The 21,889-nt window shown below is 37.4% G+C and overlaps 1 protein-coding gene across 1 annotated transcript; it reads left to right on the top strand.

The window, feature by feature from the left end:
• The first annotated feature begins 4,539 nt into the window (after positions 1–4,539).
• LOC306884895 (trafficking protein particle complex subunit 3-like) lies at positions 4,540–12,368 on the top strand. Its single transcript, XM_079441134.1, has 5 exons — positions 4,540–4,712; positions 5,716–5,813; positions 7,507–7,606; positions 9,487–9,669; positions 9,765–12,368. Exons 1-5 carry the CDS (start codon positions 4,671–4,673, stop codon positions 9,882–9,884), a joined length of 543 nt encoding a protein of 180 aa, XP_079297260.1. The 5' UTR covers positions 4,540–4,670; the 3' UTR covers positions 9,885–12,368.
• The last annotated feature ends 9,521 nt before the right edge of the window (positions 12,369–21,889 follow it).

The raw sequence follows: 21,889 nt of genomic DNA, 5'->3' as shown, positions 1-21,889 counted from the left end.
TTGTACTGTTTCTGTGTTGCTTCTTTGCTAAGCAACATTCCTAGAAGTTCAGCCAGAGATCACTGACATATAGAGTAGATGCACGCTGAGATGGGTGGACCAAGCAACATTATGGCAGAATGACTAATCAGTACTCTGAGAAATGATTCCTACAGGCCTTTAGAAATCACAAATAATTCCACACAGACTAATAATTTGACTTTGTATACCCTAATGTTGTCACTTAAGATTTAAAAAGAGAAAGAATCCCAAATAAAGTACCACTTTAAGTTTAAGCCAGCCTTTTCCAAACCTGCATGAAATTCCCTGGGTATTCGATAATGACATGCCAAATAGCTACAGAATATTTAAATGTTGTGATATGACGTCTGCTACTTACAATCACTCGAGTGGGCTCACATGCTACTAATATCTTTTTGCTGGGTTTGCTGGTATTTACTCTGAGGTTTTGCTGGTATTTGCTCTGAGTGCATTAAGTTATTCCGAGTCTGTTCTGAGGAGCTTATCCATCATTTCCAGTCTGAACAGCGTGAGAAAGAAAACATCGGGAGAGAAAATGAGACAGCTGCTATTGAACAGGCAGAAACAGAATTTTTCTCCTCAAGCGAGATCAACTGACTCAGCACAGCGTGACATTAAGTGTTGTTGTCCAAAACTCAATTTTTGGAGCTCTGCAAATAATCTTTTTAAGGAAATATCCCACAATTCTTCCTGCAGGATATGAGTACCGCTAAGCAAATTTATGATAAACTCTAATGTAGTCAGAGATATTATTCTAAGACGGTGGAAATGTACAATGGCTGCGGCCTGTAATTTAATTAATTACCAATTATGGTATTTAAAATTTCTAATAGGACAAAACAAACATTAGATCATTTCATAGCTAAAATAGCTTTGCTCTTCTGAGTATCTCAGTGGATACAATAATGACCTATTATGAAAATCCAAAACTACATCTAGACATTGAATTAAAACCTAGACTTTTAACTAAATTAAACCCTAACTTTTTTAAGAGAAGTGGTCATGTAAGGACATTTTAATGTTTTTACTAGGTCATTGAGGTCTATATGGTTTTTATTATTGTAGATTGTACAGTTTATGAACAGATATTTTCATAAGAACATACTGTGTAAGAATATATCTGTATTTGTATCTTGAATTCACAATAACACCACACTGCATCACCTGTAAACTTACATGTTGTTGCACAGACATCTAGTGGAAGAAGAAAGAAATGCCCCAGATCTGTAAGAACAAACAGAGCTGTTTGGATTGTAGTGTTAAAACCCAAGAAGAAAATACTGGAATGGCTTCCCTCAGGAAATTCTAGTGGGTTTTAGAATTGCTGTTTTCAATTATTGATGAGTACGTACGTTTAGATAAAGTGTGAAGGACTGGTCAACATTCTAGTGAAGAAAATTTTCTTGTATAAGAGATTACCTAAGCATTATTATAAAATAGGCTAAACTTCGACAGTGTGATCAGGAGTCCTAAAGGGATTTATTTTATTATATTTATGAACAGCCCGCTCCACGGTTATTTACCAAATAAATTATTGATTTCAGTTGAATGCGATTTTTTATCTCACTTATAGTTTAGATCGTCTATGCTAAAAAGTCAATAGCAATATTGGCCTAGCAACAAAAGGAACACTACGTCAATTAAAATATCAATTTATATGTTACCATGTTACTTGTTCCTCTTACACCTGTTTGCTGTCCAATCTTCTCATTTATTTGCTCATTTTGACACAAAATTAGCAATTTGTTAGAATAACAAGTGTGAGCGAACTAGAGAAAGACGGCGGAGTGATACACGTGACACATGAAAGTAGTGCAGGCCTTTAGGTTGCATGGATACTTGCAGTGTTGGGGAAAGTTACTTTTAAAAAGTAATACGTTACAATATTGCGTTACTCCCTAAAAAAGTAACTCATGTTACTTAGTTGCTTTTAATGGAAAGTAATGTGTTATTGGGCATGGCTTGCTTGTTTGTTCTTAATATAAAAAATTTCTTCCCACATGCTCACACATGACACAACATTCAAAATACATGGCACGCAAGTTCAACTTTGAAAAAATGCATCTTGAGGTCTTTTTTTTACCAATTCACTGCCCGCGTCTCATGTTTGTTGAGGCAAAAACGAATTATGTGAATGCCCCTTAAAAGTTCAACTTTTAAAAGCACTTTTTTTTTTTCCATTGCCCAGCATCTTGCATTTTTCTATTCCCTTATGCTGCGCTTTCATTGACTTTCTATGTAAACATGCTCTAAATGGACTTGTTTGACCGCCGTGCTCTCTCTCTATCTCGTGCATGACATGGCTCTTAAGTTAAAAAATTATTTCAGCTTTTAAAAAACGTGCCTGGAGACCTTGCATTTTTCCTATTCCACTGCCAGCCTCTCACAGTTTCAAGACTAAAAACAAAAACCAATGACCTTTGCGCTCGCATACTGTATTTTTCAATGTCTGGCACATTACACAGTGCTCTAAAATTGTGGTGCACAACTAAAAAGTTGCCTTTTCAGTTTGACCTTTTATAAAGCATGCTTTTCCACTGTTTTTCTGTTAAGATGCCCTAGACATATGTGTTTGACCATCATGTCTCGCACATGACACATTCTAAAAATGTGTCTTTTAAAAGCACTTTTCTAGACTTTGCAGAGTTTTTTTCGGCCGTTGCATTCTCATCCTGCACGTTTTGCACTTCCTGCCTGTTTTTTAAAACAAAAACATGTTCTGTGTTAATGGCCCCTTTTTGTGCTCATTCTTGCATATTTCACAATATCTTGCACAGTGTTCTAAAAACCCAGAACTCAAGTTAAAAAAAGTTTGACTTTTAAAAAAAATAGTTTTCCATTGTTTTCTATTAACATGTGTTTGACCGTTGCACTCAAGTATTGCATCTTTTGTAGCCTTGCACATCACACTGTTCCAAAATACACTGCTCGATTTAAAAAGTTTGATGTTCAATAACATGGTTTTCCTTTTTTTTTTTCTGTTAATATGACAGACTTGTTAGATCGTTGTATTCACATCTTGCATCTTTTGCAGCATCTCACATTACACTGTTGTCCAAAAATTCAGCATTCGAGTTAAAAGTTTGCCATGCAGAGAACAGGTTAAAAGTTCAACATTTAAAAGTGCATCTCTCTATACTTTGCGTTTTTTCCATTGCATTGCGTAATGCATTTTTGCATTCCCCTTTGCTTTCATTGATTTTTCTATGTAAACATGTTTGGGGCCATTCACATAGAACGGTTTTCAATTCCACTGTGCTACTTTCCCATTGTTTTTCTATGTATACAAGTGCTAGACAGTTGTGCAAAAGGCCTCATGACCATTGCATTCATGTCTTTTGCAATGTGTTGCATATTACAGTGTTCAAAAATTGTGGCACTTAAGTTAAAATAAGTTTGCTTTAACGTGCCCTGGCCTAGACGGATGTGTTTGACAATTGCACTCACATCTCGAACATGACATGTTCATGTGCATGACACAGTTCAGCTTTAAAAGAAAAAAAAACCTTCTTGAGACCATGTGTTTTTTTCCCATTCCACTGCCCGCCTCTCACATTTTTCAATGTAAAATCGTGTTCTGTGTGAATGGCCCCTACGACCCTTTGTGTCCACATCTCGCATATTTTTCAGCATCTCGCACATTATACTGTGTTCTAAAAGCACCTGAGTTGAATTGCTTTTGTTAACATAACAAGCGTGTATGACCGTTGTGCTAGCATCACTCGCCTTTGGCAGCATATCACACATGACACGATGTTACACTAATATGATTAATTTAAGGTCTTCTGGTTGATCAAAAATATCACAGAGTCCTTACAAGACACCATGTTTGAAATGTGGATTTCTAGCTTTGAGGCATTGCATTTTTCCCCATTCCACATTTCAGGTTTTTCATAGCGTTTTGTGTAAATGGCCCCTAACATGGGAACATCTCAGAATGCCCTGCTTCAGTTCTCTTGTCCACTTTCGTGAACTGAAATGGAATTGAGATGCCAACTCCTATAGACACTGACAAAATAAATAAATTGACATAAAATCAGTTAATTTGAGTTGAAATTATTTTATCATGTGAGAAGAGACATCAGAATGTCCAGGAACACAGAATTAAATCTCCTGATCAACATGTAGTGTTCACTGACCATCTATTTATACATTATTCTGCTTATTAGGGCTCTTACCTAATGGACAAAAAATATTGATCTGAATTTAACTTATTCCATTATTCCTTCTACAGACCACTTAGAGTCACAAGTACATCTTCCAGAATGTTATGTTTTGCTTTGATCTAAATTTGAGGTTGGAACAGGCCAAAAAGGCATCCTAATTTTGAAATGGTAAGTTGACATGCTATTCTACTATGACTCCAAGCTCCATACCACTATAATATTGTGGACTAGTGGTGATTAAATGTCATTTAAACACATGGTCAATGATTTAGTGAACTCCAGAAACCTTTAACTACTCAGAACTACAGTTTGACTACAAAACCCACAATCCAGAGAAATCAACACTTCCGGTGAGTCAGCTGCGATTCGGGAAGTAAATCCATTATAGTGACAGGAACAATATCACGGGACTCTCATTGCAGTGAGCAGATTAATAAATTATTACCTGTAACTGATCTGTAGACACCTGTAATATAAGACAACATGTCTAGGCAGTCAAACAGAGCCACGGACAGCAAGAAGATGGTGAGTGTGTCTTGTGTTTCCGCAGATCTGAGCTAAATGCAGGGCAGCTAGCTAACATGCTATTATAATCATCGGAAAATACGTTTATTTGAGCAGTGTTTGTATATTTGCATACAAATAAATATAGCGTGGTATACATGTTACCTAAACATGCATTAGTTTATTCCAGTAACGTAGTTTTTTTTTTTTTTTTTTTTGCACAAAAATTTTGCGCAATGGCTTTTGAATTCAAAATGTTGTGAAATGCTAAATACTTTTTAAAAAAAATAATCGTTTGAGGGAATTATAATGATATAGGCCTGTTGGTTAGAATGATACATGCTCTCATAGCATTATGCTTTGTGTGTCATACATTTAGTTTTTGCGCAAGTATTATTGCAGTGGGTTATATGAAGCATTAATACACTCTCAACACGGACTAAACAATACAGTAATGAAAGCAGAGAAAAATATTTCAGATGTGTCATGCAAGCATTAGTAGAAATTACGTTTTGGCTACAATTTAACATATAATAATTCATGTCTGTGACAACCTCATGTGCCGTGAGAGGGCGCTCAAGACTGAATATTACCCATAATGATGATACACTGGAGAACATGCTAGTTTCCTGTTGTTATGAAATTCGCATTTTCTTAAGATAAGAAAATTATTTAAAACATATATATTGCGCTTTTTGTTTCTTTTTTGTTTTATTTAGCAAGTACATAAAGATGGTTCACGGGCACGTTGAATTTTTTTTTGTATGTAAATGGAAATTAATGCAAGGAAAAGAATGATCTTCGTACCAATTCTTGTTTCATTAAAACATTACTGTTACATTTTGCTGTTGGCAAAAAAAATGAAAAGTTTGTTTCTATATCAAAAGATATTTTTCATTATTATCATTATAATGTTGTATTTGCATTCATTGTCAGTTTTAACAATGGTTAACAGGTAAACACAGTGAATATCGTGAACATGGTGGTGGGTAATTTTGGGATGTCTTGTCTTTCCCTTGAACAGAATTCAGAATTATTCACTCTCACTTATGGAGCCTTGGTCACTCAGTTGTGTAAGGACTATGAAAATGATGAAGAAGTCAACAAACAACTGGATAAAATGTGAGTCTCTTTCTCCATTTCTCACCTATCCATCCAATCTGGTCACATTAAACGGAGTTTAACAGAGTCTCTCTTTTCTAAGATTGTAGATTAAACAATCTATGAAAGTGTAAGGAATATGTTTATATTATTAGGTGCTGTAACCGGTCAACATTTCTTTTACATTTGTCACTTTTCAATTTGTATTAGTGGAACTTAGTGTGGATGTTGTATTGTCAATGTTTGCGCTGGGTGTAAGCTGTTATATTAGGTGTGGTGGTTGTGCCATCCAGTCTGCTGAAGTTGGGTTGGGTGGTATAAAGAGTATAAAATGTGCCACTCTGGGTTTTTCGAGAGCTGTCTCTCCCCACCCTGTTAAATGAATCGTGCAGCTGTAGGTTACACCCCTGGTTTTTCAGATGCATGATTCTGTTCCCCACTTGGCTATACTTCTCAAATTCAACTCCACTGTTAGAGTGGATCCAGATGAAAGAGATGGATGAGAGTGTTGATGGTCTATTTTTATTTTGTATTTTTTGTATTAGCAAGTTCACATCTCACGTTGTACTGCACTGATTCTTTCAGCTGGTGGGTTATAATATTTAATAATAAAATGTATGTAAATATGTAGACTTTTATGTAAGGCTGCATTTATTCAATCAAAATACAGGTAAAAAAAACAGTAATATTCGGAAATAGTATTACAATTTAAAATACACGTTTTTGATTACATTTTAAAATGTAATTTATTCCTGTGATGGCAAAACTGAATTTTCAGCATCATTACTCCAGTCTTCAGTATTACATGTTCCTTCAGAAATCATTCTAATATGCTGATTTGATGCTCAAGAAAAAAATATATATTATTATCAATGTTTTAAACAGTTGTAATATTTTAGCGAAAACCGTGATACTTTTTTTAGGATCTTTGGTGACTAGACAATTAAAAAAACAGTGGACCCCAAACCAGTATATAGTTCAAATAAATAGCCTTATCAAGTTTTCAAAGGAAAGAGAAATGCCTTCCATGTCCAATCAAAATCTCCGACATGCACTTATTGAAAAGCAGTTCTGAATATGTTTCTGCTCTAATTGCTGTGCATATCTCATATTTACCATCCAATTTTTTTCCAGTAATAATTTTTCATATTATTGGGCCTGTGCAAATAATTGTATGTTTGAGTAAGTATTTGTTGCTTTTATTTGTAGAAATATTTTGCTACCGTGTTGAGTCGCCACTTAATGTCCTATGTAAAATCTGAGCCCTGAATCAAAACCAGCCAGGAAGCTCTGTTTTAAAGATTGTGGGAAAAGCAGTGAGGATGCGTGGAAAGCCCTGAGATGCTTGGAGTCCAGCGGTTGTGATTTAGAGAATCAGTGGGCAGTGTGTATTCTTTGGCTGAGTGGTTTTTTCATTTAAACCATGCCTTGAACTAATCCAGTAGTCCCACTGATATTGGGTTTGGCAACATGTCTGAAATACAATCTTTTTTTTTCTCTTGCTTCTTTAAAGCATCAAATATGATATAAGCAAAAGCTAGATTTGACTTTCCATCCAACAAGTTTGTATCTCTCCTTTCACTAAGACTTTCGAAGTAAAAAGAGATTATAGTTCTGATTGCATTGGTGGGTGAAATGAGAGCGATTGAAAGCCAAGTTGCTCTGACAATGACACACTTTCACAGTTTCCCTTCTCTTCTTCGATCTTTTCAAGGGGATACAATATCGGAGTGCGTCTGATTGAGGACTTCTTGGCTCGGTCCAGTGTGGGGAGGTGTCACGATTTCCGAGAAACAGCCGATGTCATTGCAAAGGTAACGTGAGTACTTGGAGCCAATCAGAGCGCATGCTGAGCCCTCCCTTAGGCCAAGCTAGAGAGAGAAAGAGAGAATCAGGAAGCAGGCGAGCATGTTAATGCGCAAGCAAGTGACTCGAATTTGAACTTCAACCTGCAGTAGCCCACATATTTTCTTAGCTTTCATCACATCTTTCTACCGTTTTAAATTTTTCAGTCACACAGCTTGAGAAACATCCATGCTATGCTATCGCAAAGCCAATTGGCGGACGTCTGTGCGTTGTTAGAGTGAACCGAGACACTCGTGTTCCTCTCAGCTTGTTTTCTTTGGTCTGCGAGAGCCACAGACTCTGCTTTTTTACGAAACAATGCACCTCACCCTAAGCATATAGGGTTCACACTGACAGGATTGACAGAGCGTCCATCACCTGTCCATGCTTGCTTGGTCTCTGTCTGTCTGTCTGTTATCCTTTCTTCTTCTGTTTTCTCTGTCTTTCTCTTCTCACTTTCCTCCACGTGTGCCACGTTGTCGAATGCTAATCCAGAATGCATCGCTTTGCTGGGACCCTGATTAGAATCCTAAATTTATGGGTCTTAAAACTATTTTTTAAGTCACACTAATGAGGGTTATAATGTGAAGGATCTTGGTTGCTGAGCAATGCAGTGACTGGGAGCATTCAAATGATGTGCGTTCACAGGTGTGTGTATTTTGGCTATTTTACGGCTTCAAACTGGGCACATCCATTCTGAATTTAGGATCAAAGCCTTTTTATTATGGAGTTACTTACTGTGAAGCTGTTTTTGCACTGATGATGTAAGGGATGCACAGTATTTCAGTTGTTCAATATAAGCCAGTAATTGTTTTCATTATAATATTCATTCATTTTATTATTGCCTTAAAAAATAGGAATTGTTTTAAATGCTTCAAGCTGTTTTTTTATAGTGTAGAAAAATTGATAGACTATTATAGTTATTATTTAAAATTGCTTGTATTTTTATATTTTTACTTTTAATTTTAGTTCATGTTTTAGTAACTTTGCTATGTGCATTTGTCATTTTATTAGTTTAATATTTATGCAATAGCTAATTAATTTATTAATTTTAGTTTTAGTAATTTCAACTTAACCTTGTTTAGTTCAATTAGTTGCCATTTCTAATCTTATTTTAGTTTTTTTTAAGTTAAAGCTTTTCATCTAGTATTAATGTTTTCAGTTTTATTTCAGTCACCAATTTTTTTATATATATTTAATAGTTCAAAATAATAGCACTTGCAACCAGTGATGTTAGGCATCACAACATAATGTACAGTATGAAAAATAAATATTAATTTTGAGATTTGATTGAGAAATTAGCTACATACTTGTACTGTAAGTCAACATAAATTTAAAGAAAGTAATACTAACAATAAAAAATGTAGTATCAGCCTATAACCAAAATGTTGCCGGTGCCATGCGTCCCTAAAATATATTATGCTTCCTTATAGTAATCTTATTCTTTGAGTTTGTGTCCAGGTTTCTAAAATAAAAAGAATGCATTGTCAACTCAGTAACTTTCATTTTGATGTATTTAATTCACTGTATTACCTAATATTGCTAATATTTAAATTATTTTTAATTTTAAAGTTATTTGAATTTCCGGCAGAAATTATCACATTGTGATGTACTGTTAGCGTGATGTAAAATTATTAAGATTTTTGTCGTCTTATGGCCTGTCCTCAAAACGTCTTTTCAAACCCGTACTGTGCAAAAAACAAGTAATTTCAGCATCAGAGTCGTGAATACAGCACCTAAAAAGAATGTGACAGCTCTGCAAAATCACTTAATGTGGCCCTAACATCATAGATGTAGGCAAGCGAGTTAACATGTAGACTCAAGGGCCTTTTTGTCTTCACATTAACAGGTAGCCTTCAAGATGTACTTGGGAATCACCCCCAGTGTGACCAACTGGAGTCCTGCTGGAGATGAGTTCTCTCTTATCCTGGAAAGCAACCCATTGGTGGACTTTGTAGAGCTTCCTGACAACCACAGTAATCTAGTTTACTCCAACCTGCTCTGTGGAGTGCTGAGAGGAGCTCTTGAAATGGTGAAGAGCATGTTTGTGTGAGATGAATCGATGATCTTCTGCTAACCCTCAATTACCATTCACACTAATGTTACGTTATTTTTCTACTCCTGCAGGTTCAAATGGCAGTGGATGTGCGATTCGCTCAGGACACACTAAGAGGTGACAATGTGACAGAAATTCGCATGAAGTTCATCAAAAGGATCGAGGAGAACCTGCCAACTGGAGATGAATGAGACTGAGAGACTTTTGATTCGAGAGACTTTTTATGTTGGTTTGGGAACCAAAAATGTCTATTTTGGTCAAGAAGACCAACCAATCCCCAAACATTGTAAGTATTGCAATGAGAATTCACCATCGAGAAGGTTTCTCTCGATCTGTCACCCAGGTTGGCATGTTCTTTCCACCTGGTCCATGTTTTTTATTTCATACAAATACCTTCTCAAGTCTCTTTTTGTATGTCAGTTTGTCTCTAGTGTATTTTTTGTTATACTTTAACTCATACATATGGCACAGAAGGTCTAATTTATTTAGTCAAGTATCGTAATCAGATTGAATAAATCATTAACTACCAACAACTTTGGCAAATCCCCTCATTTATCGTTCTTCTACTCAATAGGCCTTTGACACAAACTAATATTTGTTCAAAGTTGCAATAAAGCGCTCATTTGAGCGGACCATATCACACTGCTGTTTTAATGTCCATAACGCTTGTATCGAAAACAACTTTAGATGGCTAATCTAAAACCAACATTTGAAGAAAGGGCCCCATGTTCGCCAAGAACAGAGCTGTAGTCTTGTGAGAGACACATGTTTTGTAGAGGGCCAGTGGTGTTAAGGGGAGTCTGGGAGGGGTCTAGGTATGTAGATAATGGGACCTGTGTGTGCCGAGCCTGTGGCAGGTCCCTCCACACGTATGTAATGAAGTGTCACGGCAGCCCCCATCGCCGTCTTCGTCTTGTCGTGTACTGGCCCTTGCATCCTTGCATCATGGGACTGTTATTCCTACAGCGCGGCAGCACGATGTGGTTAGAGTTAAACAACAATAACAAGGGCCTAATTCGTCTCAGATGTTTACTCAAGCAACGTGGAAGCAATCAGGGCCTGGAGGTTCACTGGTGCGTGTGCAGGACAGGGCTGTTTTGGGAGCCAGTGCGTTTTAATGGTGTAGCTGAGGGGTTCACGGTTGTGCTGACCGGTGGGAAGGGGAAGGGCATTCATTTAAAGCCATTCATTTCTCTGGAGCAGCTCAAAGTTCGTTCCTGACACCTGTTAGTCACCTTGCGTCATAATCTGGGCTTCTTTTTCCAGAATTCCACACCTCGTCAATCACAAATGAAAAGAAGTTTACTGCTTCTAGTACTACTTCCCATCAGCTAGTGTATAGATTCAGTTTTATAAACTTTAGGCCTTTCAGATGCAGTTTCCATGTGATTTGATTCACACTGATGTGTTGAATAATGCATTCATTGTGTAAGTGTATTGTTTTGTTACATCGAGCCACTAGAGGTAGCTGTGAGCATTGTGGTGGATGACCTTTTTTTTTCTTTTTCCATTCTCATGGATTTTTCTGTTTCTCTTTAATTTGGTATTTGATTGCTCACGGGGTCCACCAACTGCTTGTTTTTGAATCTCTGGGGCTGGGAAATTATTTTGTGGAATATATTCCTTATCCACTCGCACTTGATTCAGGGACATTTACAAGAAAAACAGTGGAAAACGTATGCAGAGCCCGGTCAGGCCAAATCCCTCGCCCCCTCTCGCTAGATTATGCATACAATGTATGTATTCTGTACAATGTGTACATTGGAACGCGAGGGAAGAAGAAATGGTTTCGTGCAGACATTTGATGTAAATCATTTGGCAGAATTAGATCCTTGTATCATACAGCTGGGCTTGTGTACTGTGTGAAAACTTGTATCATTCTTCCATATGCTCTCAGGAATTTCTCTCGCTCCCATCATAACAATGCAGGATATCTTCTTGGCCTAGCATCCGAAACAAAGTGACGTGTCTGTATTCATTAACCATCACGATCACCTTTAACCAATATGAATCTCAGCATGAGAAGAAAAATGGACTCCAGAATATGAGATGACCTCCTCATCAACTTTCTTATACTGTACGTTTTTCCTCATCTGCATGAGCTGCTCGTGTCGGTGTGGCCACCACAGGCCAATACTGAAATTCTTCATAAGGCACAAAAGAATTCCAAGAAGCTCTTTTCCACCATAAGCAATTGATTTTTACAAGCAATTTTTGTTTCACGTCTAAAGGCAGGACAATGGCACCAAATGAAAGCAATGACGCCTGAAACTTGATGCAGTTTGTCTATGTTCTGTTATATGCATCGGTTTTTGATTGGATTTTTAGATGTGGATGTTGCACTTTAAAAATTAATGTGAGCGTTGAGTCGATTGTGGAGGGGGCTGGTTTAAGCAGACTAAATAATTGGAGAAGTTCTGCATGTATCACCAGAGATGAGTCATTATCACAGAACGTTCCAGTTATGATATTCTGATTAAACTTCACAAGAATTGTTGATAATATCTATAAACATGCATTTAGAAAATAGATAGGGTGAATTTGAATTTAATTCCAACATTAACAAGAATAGCTCATTCAAGAATAGCTCAGTTTTGTATTTTTTTTACTTTCTTTCATGCGTTTTAAAACTTGTATGATTGTCTGTTGTCCTTAGAATAAAAAATTAGATGTCTAACAGGATGTCCAAGATGCTCTTTTGCATACAATTAAAGTGAATGGTGACCAAGTCTGACAAGCAAGATTTTCTATAAATATCATCTTAACATCTTTTTTTTTTTTTTTCATATTGTGGAAGACTTATAATGAAATATAGTGCATATGTAGTGAAATATTGTTCATATGGACTACGTTTTTAATGAATTTGTGCCCTTTTTTGTTCTTTTTGGAGCTTGACAGTACTTGTTGCCAAGGTGTGTGGCCAAGTATGGTGGCCCATACTCAGAATTTGTGCTCTGTATTTAACCCATCCAAATGTACACACAGTAGTGAACATACACCCGGAGCAGTGGGCAGCCATCTGCGGTGCCTGGGGAGCAGTTGGGGGTTCGGTGCCTTGCTCAATCTTACCTCAGTCGTGGTATTGAGGGTGGAGAGGGTGTTGGTTATTCACTCCCCCCACCTAAAATCCCTGCCAGACCTGAGACTCAAACCCGAGACTCAAACCCACGACCTTTGGGTTATAAGTCCAACTCTCTATCCACAAGGCCACGACTTCCCTAAGGATTTTATTAGGACAGTTATAGCATACAAGTAGCAAAACTTACGTATGCTGGAAACGAGACGGTGCACACCAATCTGATTTAAATCCTCTAAATGCAGCCATGTGCCATATATCAGAAACAAATGCTGAATGGCATGCTGAAACAATAAAATCCTGCGGATGGCCTGCTGCTGGCTCACCATTATTGAATCCCCCTCATCCATTCTTCCGTTGTTCTTTTCTTCTCACTTTCTTCCTCTGATTCTTCCACTGTATCCTCCACTTTCAAGCCTTGCCAGGACAAAAGGACTGGCAGCGAGAATATGGGAGGTCAGAGGAGGGAAACAGAGCAGGGCAAGACCGAGTGCGTTTCAAAAACACACCTTGTGGGAATATCAACATGCCCTGGAGCGTGGAGAACCGACCCAATGCTGGAGAGCCATCACAGCCCATCGCATGGTGTCCAAGTCTCCCACAGCTGTTCTGGAGCACAAAGGAGATGACACACAAATGGATGATCTTCCCAGGCTCACAGGAACAGCAGCATGCACACTGTTTCCAGTAAAGGTCACGAGACAGTAAATCAAAGGATCCGAGATGGAAATGCAACAAACCCTCTTGTCTGAGGTAATTCTAAGATGTCAAGAAAAGATGTAATTAGATCCTTGAGGAACGCCATATGTCAAAGACTTTTCCTATTAGTCCTCAAACAGTTGTTTGTTTCTTATTTATTTAATTCATAAAATCTTCTGTTGAACGAAGATTTTTCACTTTTTTTAGACACCGCTGTTTAGAGGATTATCTTGGATAGGTCACCATATTTATAACATGTAAAATGTGCTACTTCCACTTTCCCATGACTACTGCTATATGCTGATCTGAATCAAACACATCTGGGACAAATATAGAGCATAACTCCTCTGCCTCACACAGCAACCTCTAGACCTGTTGCCAATGTCTTAAATGGTACTTGAAATGTTCTCTTTTTCCATTGTATCCCCAGACTAATAGATCCTATCACAGTGAGTTTCAGCATTTTGAGAGGATTGATGAGAATTATTAAAATAATTCATTTAATTGCTTATTTTCAGTAATATGCCATTGTTTGCTTAAGGTCATATGTTGTTGTGTACTTGTATAGTGGCCCAAAGAAAAATTGAACACTTGCACCACACTTAAAAATGACTGAATATTATATAACAAATTATCAAACCAAGTAGAATTTATGCAAACAATTATAAGTGGATCTTTCCTCATGAGAGAAACAAATTTCCACATCCAAGCACTGACATAGATTTTAGTAACAAACAGGGCTACATATTAAAAAGCACCAATGCATATCAGCTCAAACAGTAGCATTTGTTTTAAAGAAGCATAGCACAAACACGCTTTTCAAGGAAAACTCTTTAGGGTTTACATGATACAGCTGTTCAAATGCACATATTTGGTAGCATTCTAGTTGTCAAACGTTAGACCATGTTCATAGTTAATGTGGCGAACTACACCCGCAGTTGCTCTACTAGAACATCTGTGTGCACATGACTTAAGTGTCCAAAAACATTCGGGACCACTGTTTGTTTATACAACAAAAGAAAGTCCGCATTCTTGATTCTGATTGGTTGTGAAATGTTCTTAAATTAAGATTTGTATGACTATTAAGTAGTTCCATGTTTGTTGGCAGAATTAAAGTTGCATATCACAGCACCATGTTCTAGACTAAAGGTAAGGAAGTAGTTCTATACACAAGAGCGTTTTAGAAATAAAACCTGAAAATGTCTTCAGATAAGCATAAAAATATTTGCTAACTCGTACAATGGTGTATGCTTAATATAGTTATACTTATTTTTGCCGTTGAGTGACAGGATACACCTACCTCACTCAGGTCTGCACAAAGCTGCATTAATGTATGAAAATGCATGCTGTTCATTTGTATATTGACATTGCAGACTGGACAGTTCTATAAAATCAAACCGAGCATGTTCCAAACTAATTAGTGAGCTTTCCAACGAATGATATTTCTTGAATATATAATTGTCCTCCTGACATGTTTTTCTCCAAGTCTCTGTTTTAATTAATATGGCTTCTGTTGGAAAACCAAACAAAGCATGACACAGCACTCCATCACCTGAACATGTCCCACTGGTGATGTCATTACTAGTCTGCTTGACATGAATACTCCCCCACGTCAAAGCTGCCATTCCAATCGAGCAGTCAAGTATGTTTTGAGTTCTTTATTGTGTAATAAACCAGGTCCAAGACCAGACCCACCCTTTTAACCCATTTTGAAAGCGAATGAGGTTATAACAGCCTAGTCTTTCACTGCAATAAATGCGCATACACTCAGCAGTGGAGGTCTAGTCATATTTCGGTATGCTCGCTTGAAGAATCACAATAAAACTTTTTTATGTATTTATTTCCCTTCCGAACAGACGGAGCCTTTTCTGCATTTTACAAATTTTTATACACACAGAAAACGATTACAAACCACCCAAAAGAGTCAAATTGCCCAAATCTCGAAATTGCAGGAAGTGCCATTTAGCTCCCTGTTTTCACTCTCTCGCTCAACTCTAATTTGCTTGTGATTTTGTGTGTCCTGAGTCGATCTGAAAGAGAGAATGTTCTGGAACAGAGGATGGGCTGTGGAGACCAGAGCGGTTTCTGTCATGAAGAAATGGAATGCTCAAGCAGACCCACATGAATGAGTCACTGTGGAAACAGTCGAAACGTTCCAGAGTAACTTGTGTACACATTGCGCCATGTGTGCCCAGCGAACTGAGAAGAAAAGTACAATTCTTACGTGAGACTGTGTTTTCAATGTGCACGCTCTTTACACAAATAGAGGCACACTTTGAAGGGGAGAGTTCTGGAGTGTATAGAAATGATGCCATATAATGAGAAGTTTGGATTCATGGTGGTTTGATCTTTGTTTCTTTCTTTTTGTACTAAAAACACAGCCTATAGATGTGTTAATTGAAATAAATTTTTTGCCCCATTAAGTTTAATGGTTCATAACATGAGTGGATGAACCCTTTGTATAAGCGCCGCTAATTTCTTTGGCATATATGGCGATAAACTACCCCTCACAGAAGGATGTCATGGAGCGCTGCATTGTCTGAAAGATCTCTTTCTTTTTTTGGCCCACACCAAAAGCCCTCCAGGAGCGAATGCTTCTTGGGCCACCAAGAAACATTGATTAGCGTCTGATTATATAAACCGGCCATGAATAAAGTGATTCCTCAGCTGTGCTTAAAAGCAAGAAGAGTTCTCAAGAGTTCAGATCCATTGAATATTACTGTTGTTTAGTAGAACCATATGAGTGTGCTATTGCTGCATAATTGCAAGTAGACGTATTTGTGTGGGCGATGACAGCGCAGAGAACAGACGCGCTGACCTTCGATACAGAGTGCCGGCGACCGTCCAAGAATACGACAAGAGGCGGGTGTCAATGGCACATATTCTGCAGAACCTCTCCGAGCTAAATCTGAAAACCGGGTGTTATGTCTGGGGCAGATTTGAATCTCATGACTCTTGGGCCAATCCTATTTCTAATTGAAAAAATGTACCTGCGCTATGAAGTTCCACAGGGTTCCTTTCACTACCTTCCTGAGATGTAACACTCGCTCTCGTGCACACATCAATACAACCACATAAATGGCTTAGAAACGGTGCTTTCTGCATGTCTCTGAAGAGCCGAGCCATTAAATTTATTTTCATATTCAACTACAGTGCTCATATTGTGAGCAGAAACCAAAATGTGGAGACGGCAACTCGCAACCACAACCCTTAAGTAACCTTATAAACACATTGGCTCATGAATGTCAATTAGGTGACGTAACGCAGCAGATTTCAAGCTGTGGATCTTGTAGAAACAAGTGGGATGTAAGTGTGAGAATGATGCCTTACCAGAAGGTGAAGTTCTCAATGTCAATTAACAAGTTCGTTGGTGGGCATAACATTATAGATCCCAGCAGCATTTCCTGCACCGCTTTCAGTAGCCCAAGAGTTCAAGTTGGCATGAAGACTGCAAATGTGGGTAGAACTTTGACTGTCCGACTGTTGGACACATTCACAACATTATATGTATTATATTTAATATCTAAACTATTTAACTTGCATTGGAAAGTTTTTGTCAAAATCTTGGACTTGTGAGTTCCTGAACATGATAAATGATAGGATATCATTCAGGCCCAAACATACAGTGGGATGTGTAGCCTGATTCATTAGCAGATGATTCATATGATTCTTTAAACAGATCATTAGAAAAGAGCCAGGCTGAATCAGTCTGATTAATCCTTCTCTGAATGAATTTGCCAAATCTGTCAGGGGCTGAATCAACATATGACCCATTTACTGAACAGCAATTTACACGTTAATGCATCATTAGGTCCCACTTTATATTAAGTGGTCTTAACTACTACGTACTTACATCAAAAATAATAGAATGTACATATTGTATTGCAAAACACTTCTGCTGTTATTGAGGTGGGATACGAGTAAGGTTAGGGAAAGGTTTGGTGGAAGGGCTAGGTTTAAGGGTGGGTTAAAGTGTAAGGGATGGGTCAGCAGTGTAATTACAGATGTATTTACATGCATGTATTTTTTTAAATGTAAGTACAATGTAAAAACATGTACACAGTAAGTGCATTTTATCAAATATTAATTTAAATGTAAGTACTGTACATAGTTGGCAGATGCTTCTGCTTGTTGTTTAAGCTGTCATTTAAAACATCATGTAGAATTTTTTTTCCAATTCAGCAAAGCAAAACAAAGCTTTTAAAATATGATTATCGGCCAAAAACTGCACCTAAATGCAGAGTAAAATTTGGCCTAATGAGTCTTTCCATTCAAAGATTAAGTGTACAAATAGCCATTGGTGTTACGTGCAAAGAGGAGGAAGCTGGAAAAACCAAAACTTCCATCTTGTGGGTGGAACTCAACACATGTTGGGCCTGGCATGGTGAATACTTCAGGCCCTTTCACACTGGTGGTTGAACCCTGAATGTGTAAGTCTGAAACTTCTTATTTTGACCCTGGTTATAATGAAGTGTTGACAGCTTGTATTGTTTTTATAACACTTTATACCTAATACCTTGTTTCTGGAAATGTTTTCTTGGGCTTCATTAGTCTTCCCACACCTTAGACAGAAACAGCTATACAAACTGCAGTTCAGCAGGGCATGTGTCAACAGCAAAGTGTGCTGGTTCTGTGTTTACGAACACTTGCTCCCTAATCATGCGGTAAGGTTAGGGCATTAAGCTATCAGGCATTAATACTTACTGCCTGATAGCTTTCAGACAAAATGTTCAAATTATGTTTTTTCAGCTGTATTGTAATGCTACCAGATATTTGGATCCAGATCTTTGATACACTCCTTTGTGTGTAATATTTTTCATACAGATGAACAACAATTTTCTAATGCTACAGACAAATAAATAAGAAACCCTCCGGACTCTATTCTATGCTGTTATGGGCCCTAAAGTCCATGACAGATTTTAACACAGGTTTACTGCAACCTAACTCTCATCTGTGATTTGTATCAGAGTAAATTTAACCCAACAGCAACTCTGAATGAAGAGTTAAACAAAATAAGCCGTTTTGCATGTAAAGCTATGAAAAAAGCAGAAGTTGAATGATGGAAGGAGACTTAAATATCTGTCAAACAAGGTGCTAATTAGAACAAGCTCAATCTGTAATGTATACTGTATGTGACACAATTTCATCTCTTTCTTCTTTATACTTGAGAAAAAAATAAACACTTGTCATGATTTATAACATAAATAAACACTTTATATCCTTTTTATATAGGGCTCCCATCACATACCGCATGAATCATATGCTCTTTGTGATTGCTCAGCCTAACATTTAGTTATTAGTCACCAGAGGCTCCATAACTCAAAGCAAGAGTAAATTTATGTGCTCCCCAGCTTCGCGTTCTCTCTGAATCATTTTCAGGTGATCAACTGTCAATTTGGCAATTGTATACCTTTTGTGGGGATAAACCGAAGTGTTCTGCCCTAATTCTAACAGAAGCACATTTGAACCTTGTCTTGCACATTTTGTTCTTTCTTAACTCCTTTTCAATGTCCAGAAACCTGTTTGGGACAATTTCTTCCAAGCCATGTCTTTTATTTTTTATTTGCTTTTTGTTTTAGTTATTAATCACTAATCAGTCAAATCTGACATACTGAAATAACATTTTCTCTACTAGAAAGGTAGTAAATGAAATTATATATTTCTAAAAAGAACTGTAACATCATTGGATTTAAAATAAATTTTTAATTCTCTGGTCATGTTTATCTGTCAACATACTCAAGTTGCATTCAGTGTGTGTATGTATTTTCTCTCTGTTAAGCTGTTTAGGCATTGAGTTTGACCATGAACAGAACACATTTATCCTCCTGTGGTAATCATTTAGCTAAGCAATACATGCCAAATTCTTTTTTACACTAAGAAAGAGCAAGACATACAGTCCCCTCCAAAAGTATTGGAACAGTAAAGACAAAATTGCTCTGTTGGCTGTGGAGTGAAGACATTTACAAATATGATTAAAAGATGAATATGAGACAAAACTACAGAATGTCACATTTTATTATTAGCCGTTTCAACACATACATGTTTTACCAAATAAAAAGAACAGCACTTTTAGAGTTTCATCCCTCTATCTGATGTGAGCATAAGTGTTGGAAGAGTTGCCTCACAGGTCTTTCTAAGTGATCAGCTGTGTCCTGTTGCATTAATTCTTCAGATATTAAAAGCAGGGAATGTGTCGTATCAGTTATATCCATTTCTTCTGCATTCTGAATCTTGCATTCGATGATGACACACACAAACCAGGATGAAGATGAGGGAGCTGACTTTGAGAGAAAAACAAGCAATTTGGATGCTAAAAGAAAAGTGGAAGTCAATTAAAGCTATAGCAAAAACAAAGGGCATGGAGAAATCCAGAGTTTAGAAACCACCAGTGACACCAGCAACCAACAACGACCTGATCGGCTCAGAAAACAACAGTAGTTGATGACAGACAAATCATCAGAAAGCTGGGGTGATGCTCTGACAATCTACTGTCCTCAGGAGAGTTTGACACAGAATTACAGATGCTACACAGCAAGATGCAAACCTCTGACCAGCACCAAAAATAGAAAGGCAAAATCAGAGTTTGCAAAAAAGCACAAAGGTGAGCCAGAAGAGTTTTGGAACTGTGTTTATGGACCGATGAGACAAAGATTAACCTTTATCTAAGTAATGGGAAAGCAAAAATGTGGAGAAAAAAAGGGAACTGCAAATGATCCCAAGCATACAGCCTCATCTGTAAAGCATGGTGGAGGTGTTGTCATGGCATGGGCATGCATGGCTGTCTCTGGAACAGGCCCGGTCAACTTTACTGATGACTTGATGTATGATGACAGTAGCAGAATGAATTTGGAAGGATACAAAACCATCTTGCCTACCAATATTCAAGAAAATGCCACCAGATTTATTGAGAAGTGCTTCATATTGCATCAGGACAATGACCCAAAACACCCTGCCAGTTCAGTCAAGGAATTTATAAGGGCAAAGAAATGGAAAGTCTTAGATTGCCCGTCAATCTCCAGATTTAAATCCGATTTAACATGAATTTCACCAGCTGAAGAGGAGAGTATAGGCAGAAACTCCCCAAAACAAGCAACAATTGGAATTGGCTGCATTAAAGGCTGGGAAAAGCATTTCAAAGGATGAGACCAAGAGTCTGGTGATGTCAATGGGTCACAGACTCACTGCTGTGATTGTGCGCAAGTGATCTGCAACTAAATAATAGCTTTTAATCTTTTATATCTGCCTTATGTTCAACTGTCCTAATACTTATGCTCACATCAGATAGGGGGATGAAACTCTAAAAGTGCTGTTCTTTTTATTTGGTAAAACATATATGTGTTGAAACGGCTAATAATAAAATATGACATTCTGTAGTTTTGTCTCATATTCATCTTTTAATCATATTTACAAATGTCTTGACTCCACAGCCAACAGAGCAATTTTGTCTTTACTGTTCCAATACTTATGGAGGCCATTGTAGATCCATTACCCAGAAAGAACCATCCAGGGTTCATCTCACAGGTGTAATATTCCCTGTTGATGTATAAATGTTGGTGTTTTAGGGTAAAGGTGGTGATGTAAGCAGCTGGCAAACATTGATTTGACTGTACCACCTGAGCTGTTCATGAAGGCAAGCTCCAACCTGGATGAGCAGGTTCCCACCATCACCAATAACATAACATTCGTGTGGACTCAATAATATACACAAAACAGATTGCCATTTTTCCAACAGCAAACCCAAAGCAGCCCAGAGGCATCCTCTGTGAAAAGTAAAGAGTGTTTAAACAGGATCTGTAGCGGAAACAAAACTGTTCAACAAAAAGGTGAAATGAGCCATGCATCCAACAAGCAAAGACCAAACAGTACAAAAACAAGGTTCTGCAGAAGTTCATTCAGGGTGCATGAGCAAAAACTTCATGTTTGCTGCTGCTAACATGAAGTCTTAGAGGAGAATGTTGAGGAAATCAAGAAGTTCTGTACTTGCTTTGAGAAAACTGACTAGACATGTACCCTACAAAAACAGGATGTGCTACACCTGCTTTTCTATATTTGGAATTATGTTGAAATGTCTAATGCAGACATATTGACAGTATCTACAAAGTGTTTTCATATGAATATCTTTTAAAACATTATTTTTGGCCTATTTACATACAGTTTTCTAGCTTTGTATATATGTATGGTATAAATAGATTTGATAACAATTTAACGGGGCTTCACACACCTGTTATTTATGTTAACCTATTTTTGATCAAGGGAGTTTGTTTTAGCTTCAAATGAGTCTCTTGTACACATTAGGGAGAAAAAAATGTTAGTTTATTCATTCATGGAAGAGTTCATGAGAGAAACCATTGTGAAGTATTTTGCTGATATTCTATCCCCTCTATCACTGAGACAGGGTAAATTAAGCCCATTTAATTTTTG

The sequence above is a fragment of the Barbus barbus genome (assembly GCF_936440315.1).
Source record: "Barbus barbus genome assembly, chromosome: 19".
NCBI lineage: Eukaryota > Metazoa > Chordata > Actinopteri > Cypriniformes > Cyprinidae > Barbus > Barbus barbus.
The sequence above is the reverse complement of the archived record's forward strand: the minus strand, read 5'-3'. Positions and strand labels throughout refer to the sequence as shown.

Bases quoted from the DNA above. Each gene is read 5' to 3' on its own strand.
- LOC306884895 (XM_079441134.1), top strand. From the start codon at position 4,671: ATGTCTAGGCAGTCAAACAGAGCCACGGACAGCAAGAAGATG. The intron at 7,607-9,486 runs GTAACGTGAGTA...TCACATTAACAG, and splicing joins CAGCCGATGTCATTGCAAAG to GTAGCCTTCAAGATGTACTT. The intron at 9,670-9,764 runs GTGAAGAGCATG...CTACTCCTGCAG, and splicing joins TGAGAGGAGCTCTTGAAATG to GTTCAAATGGCAGTGGATGT.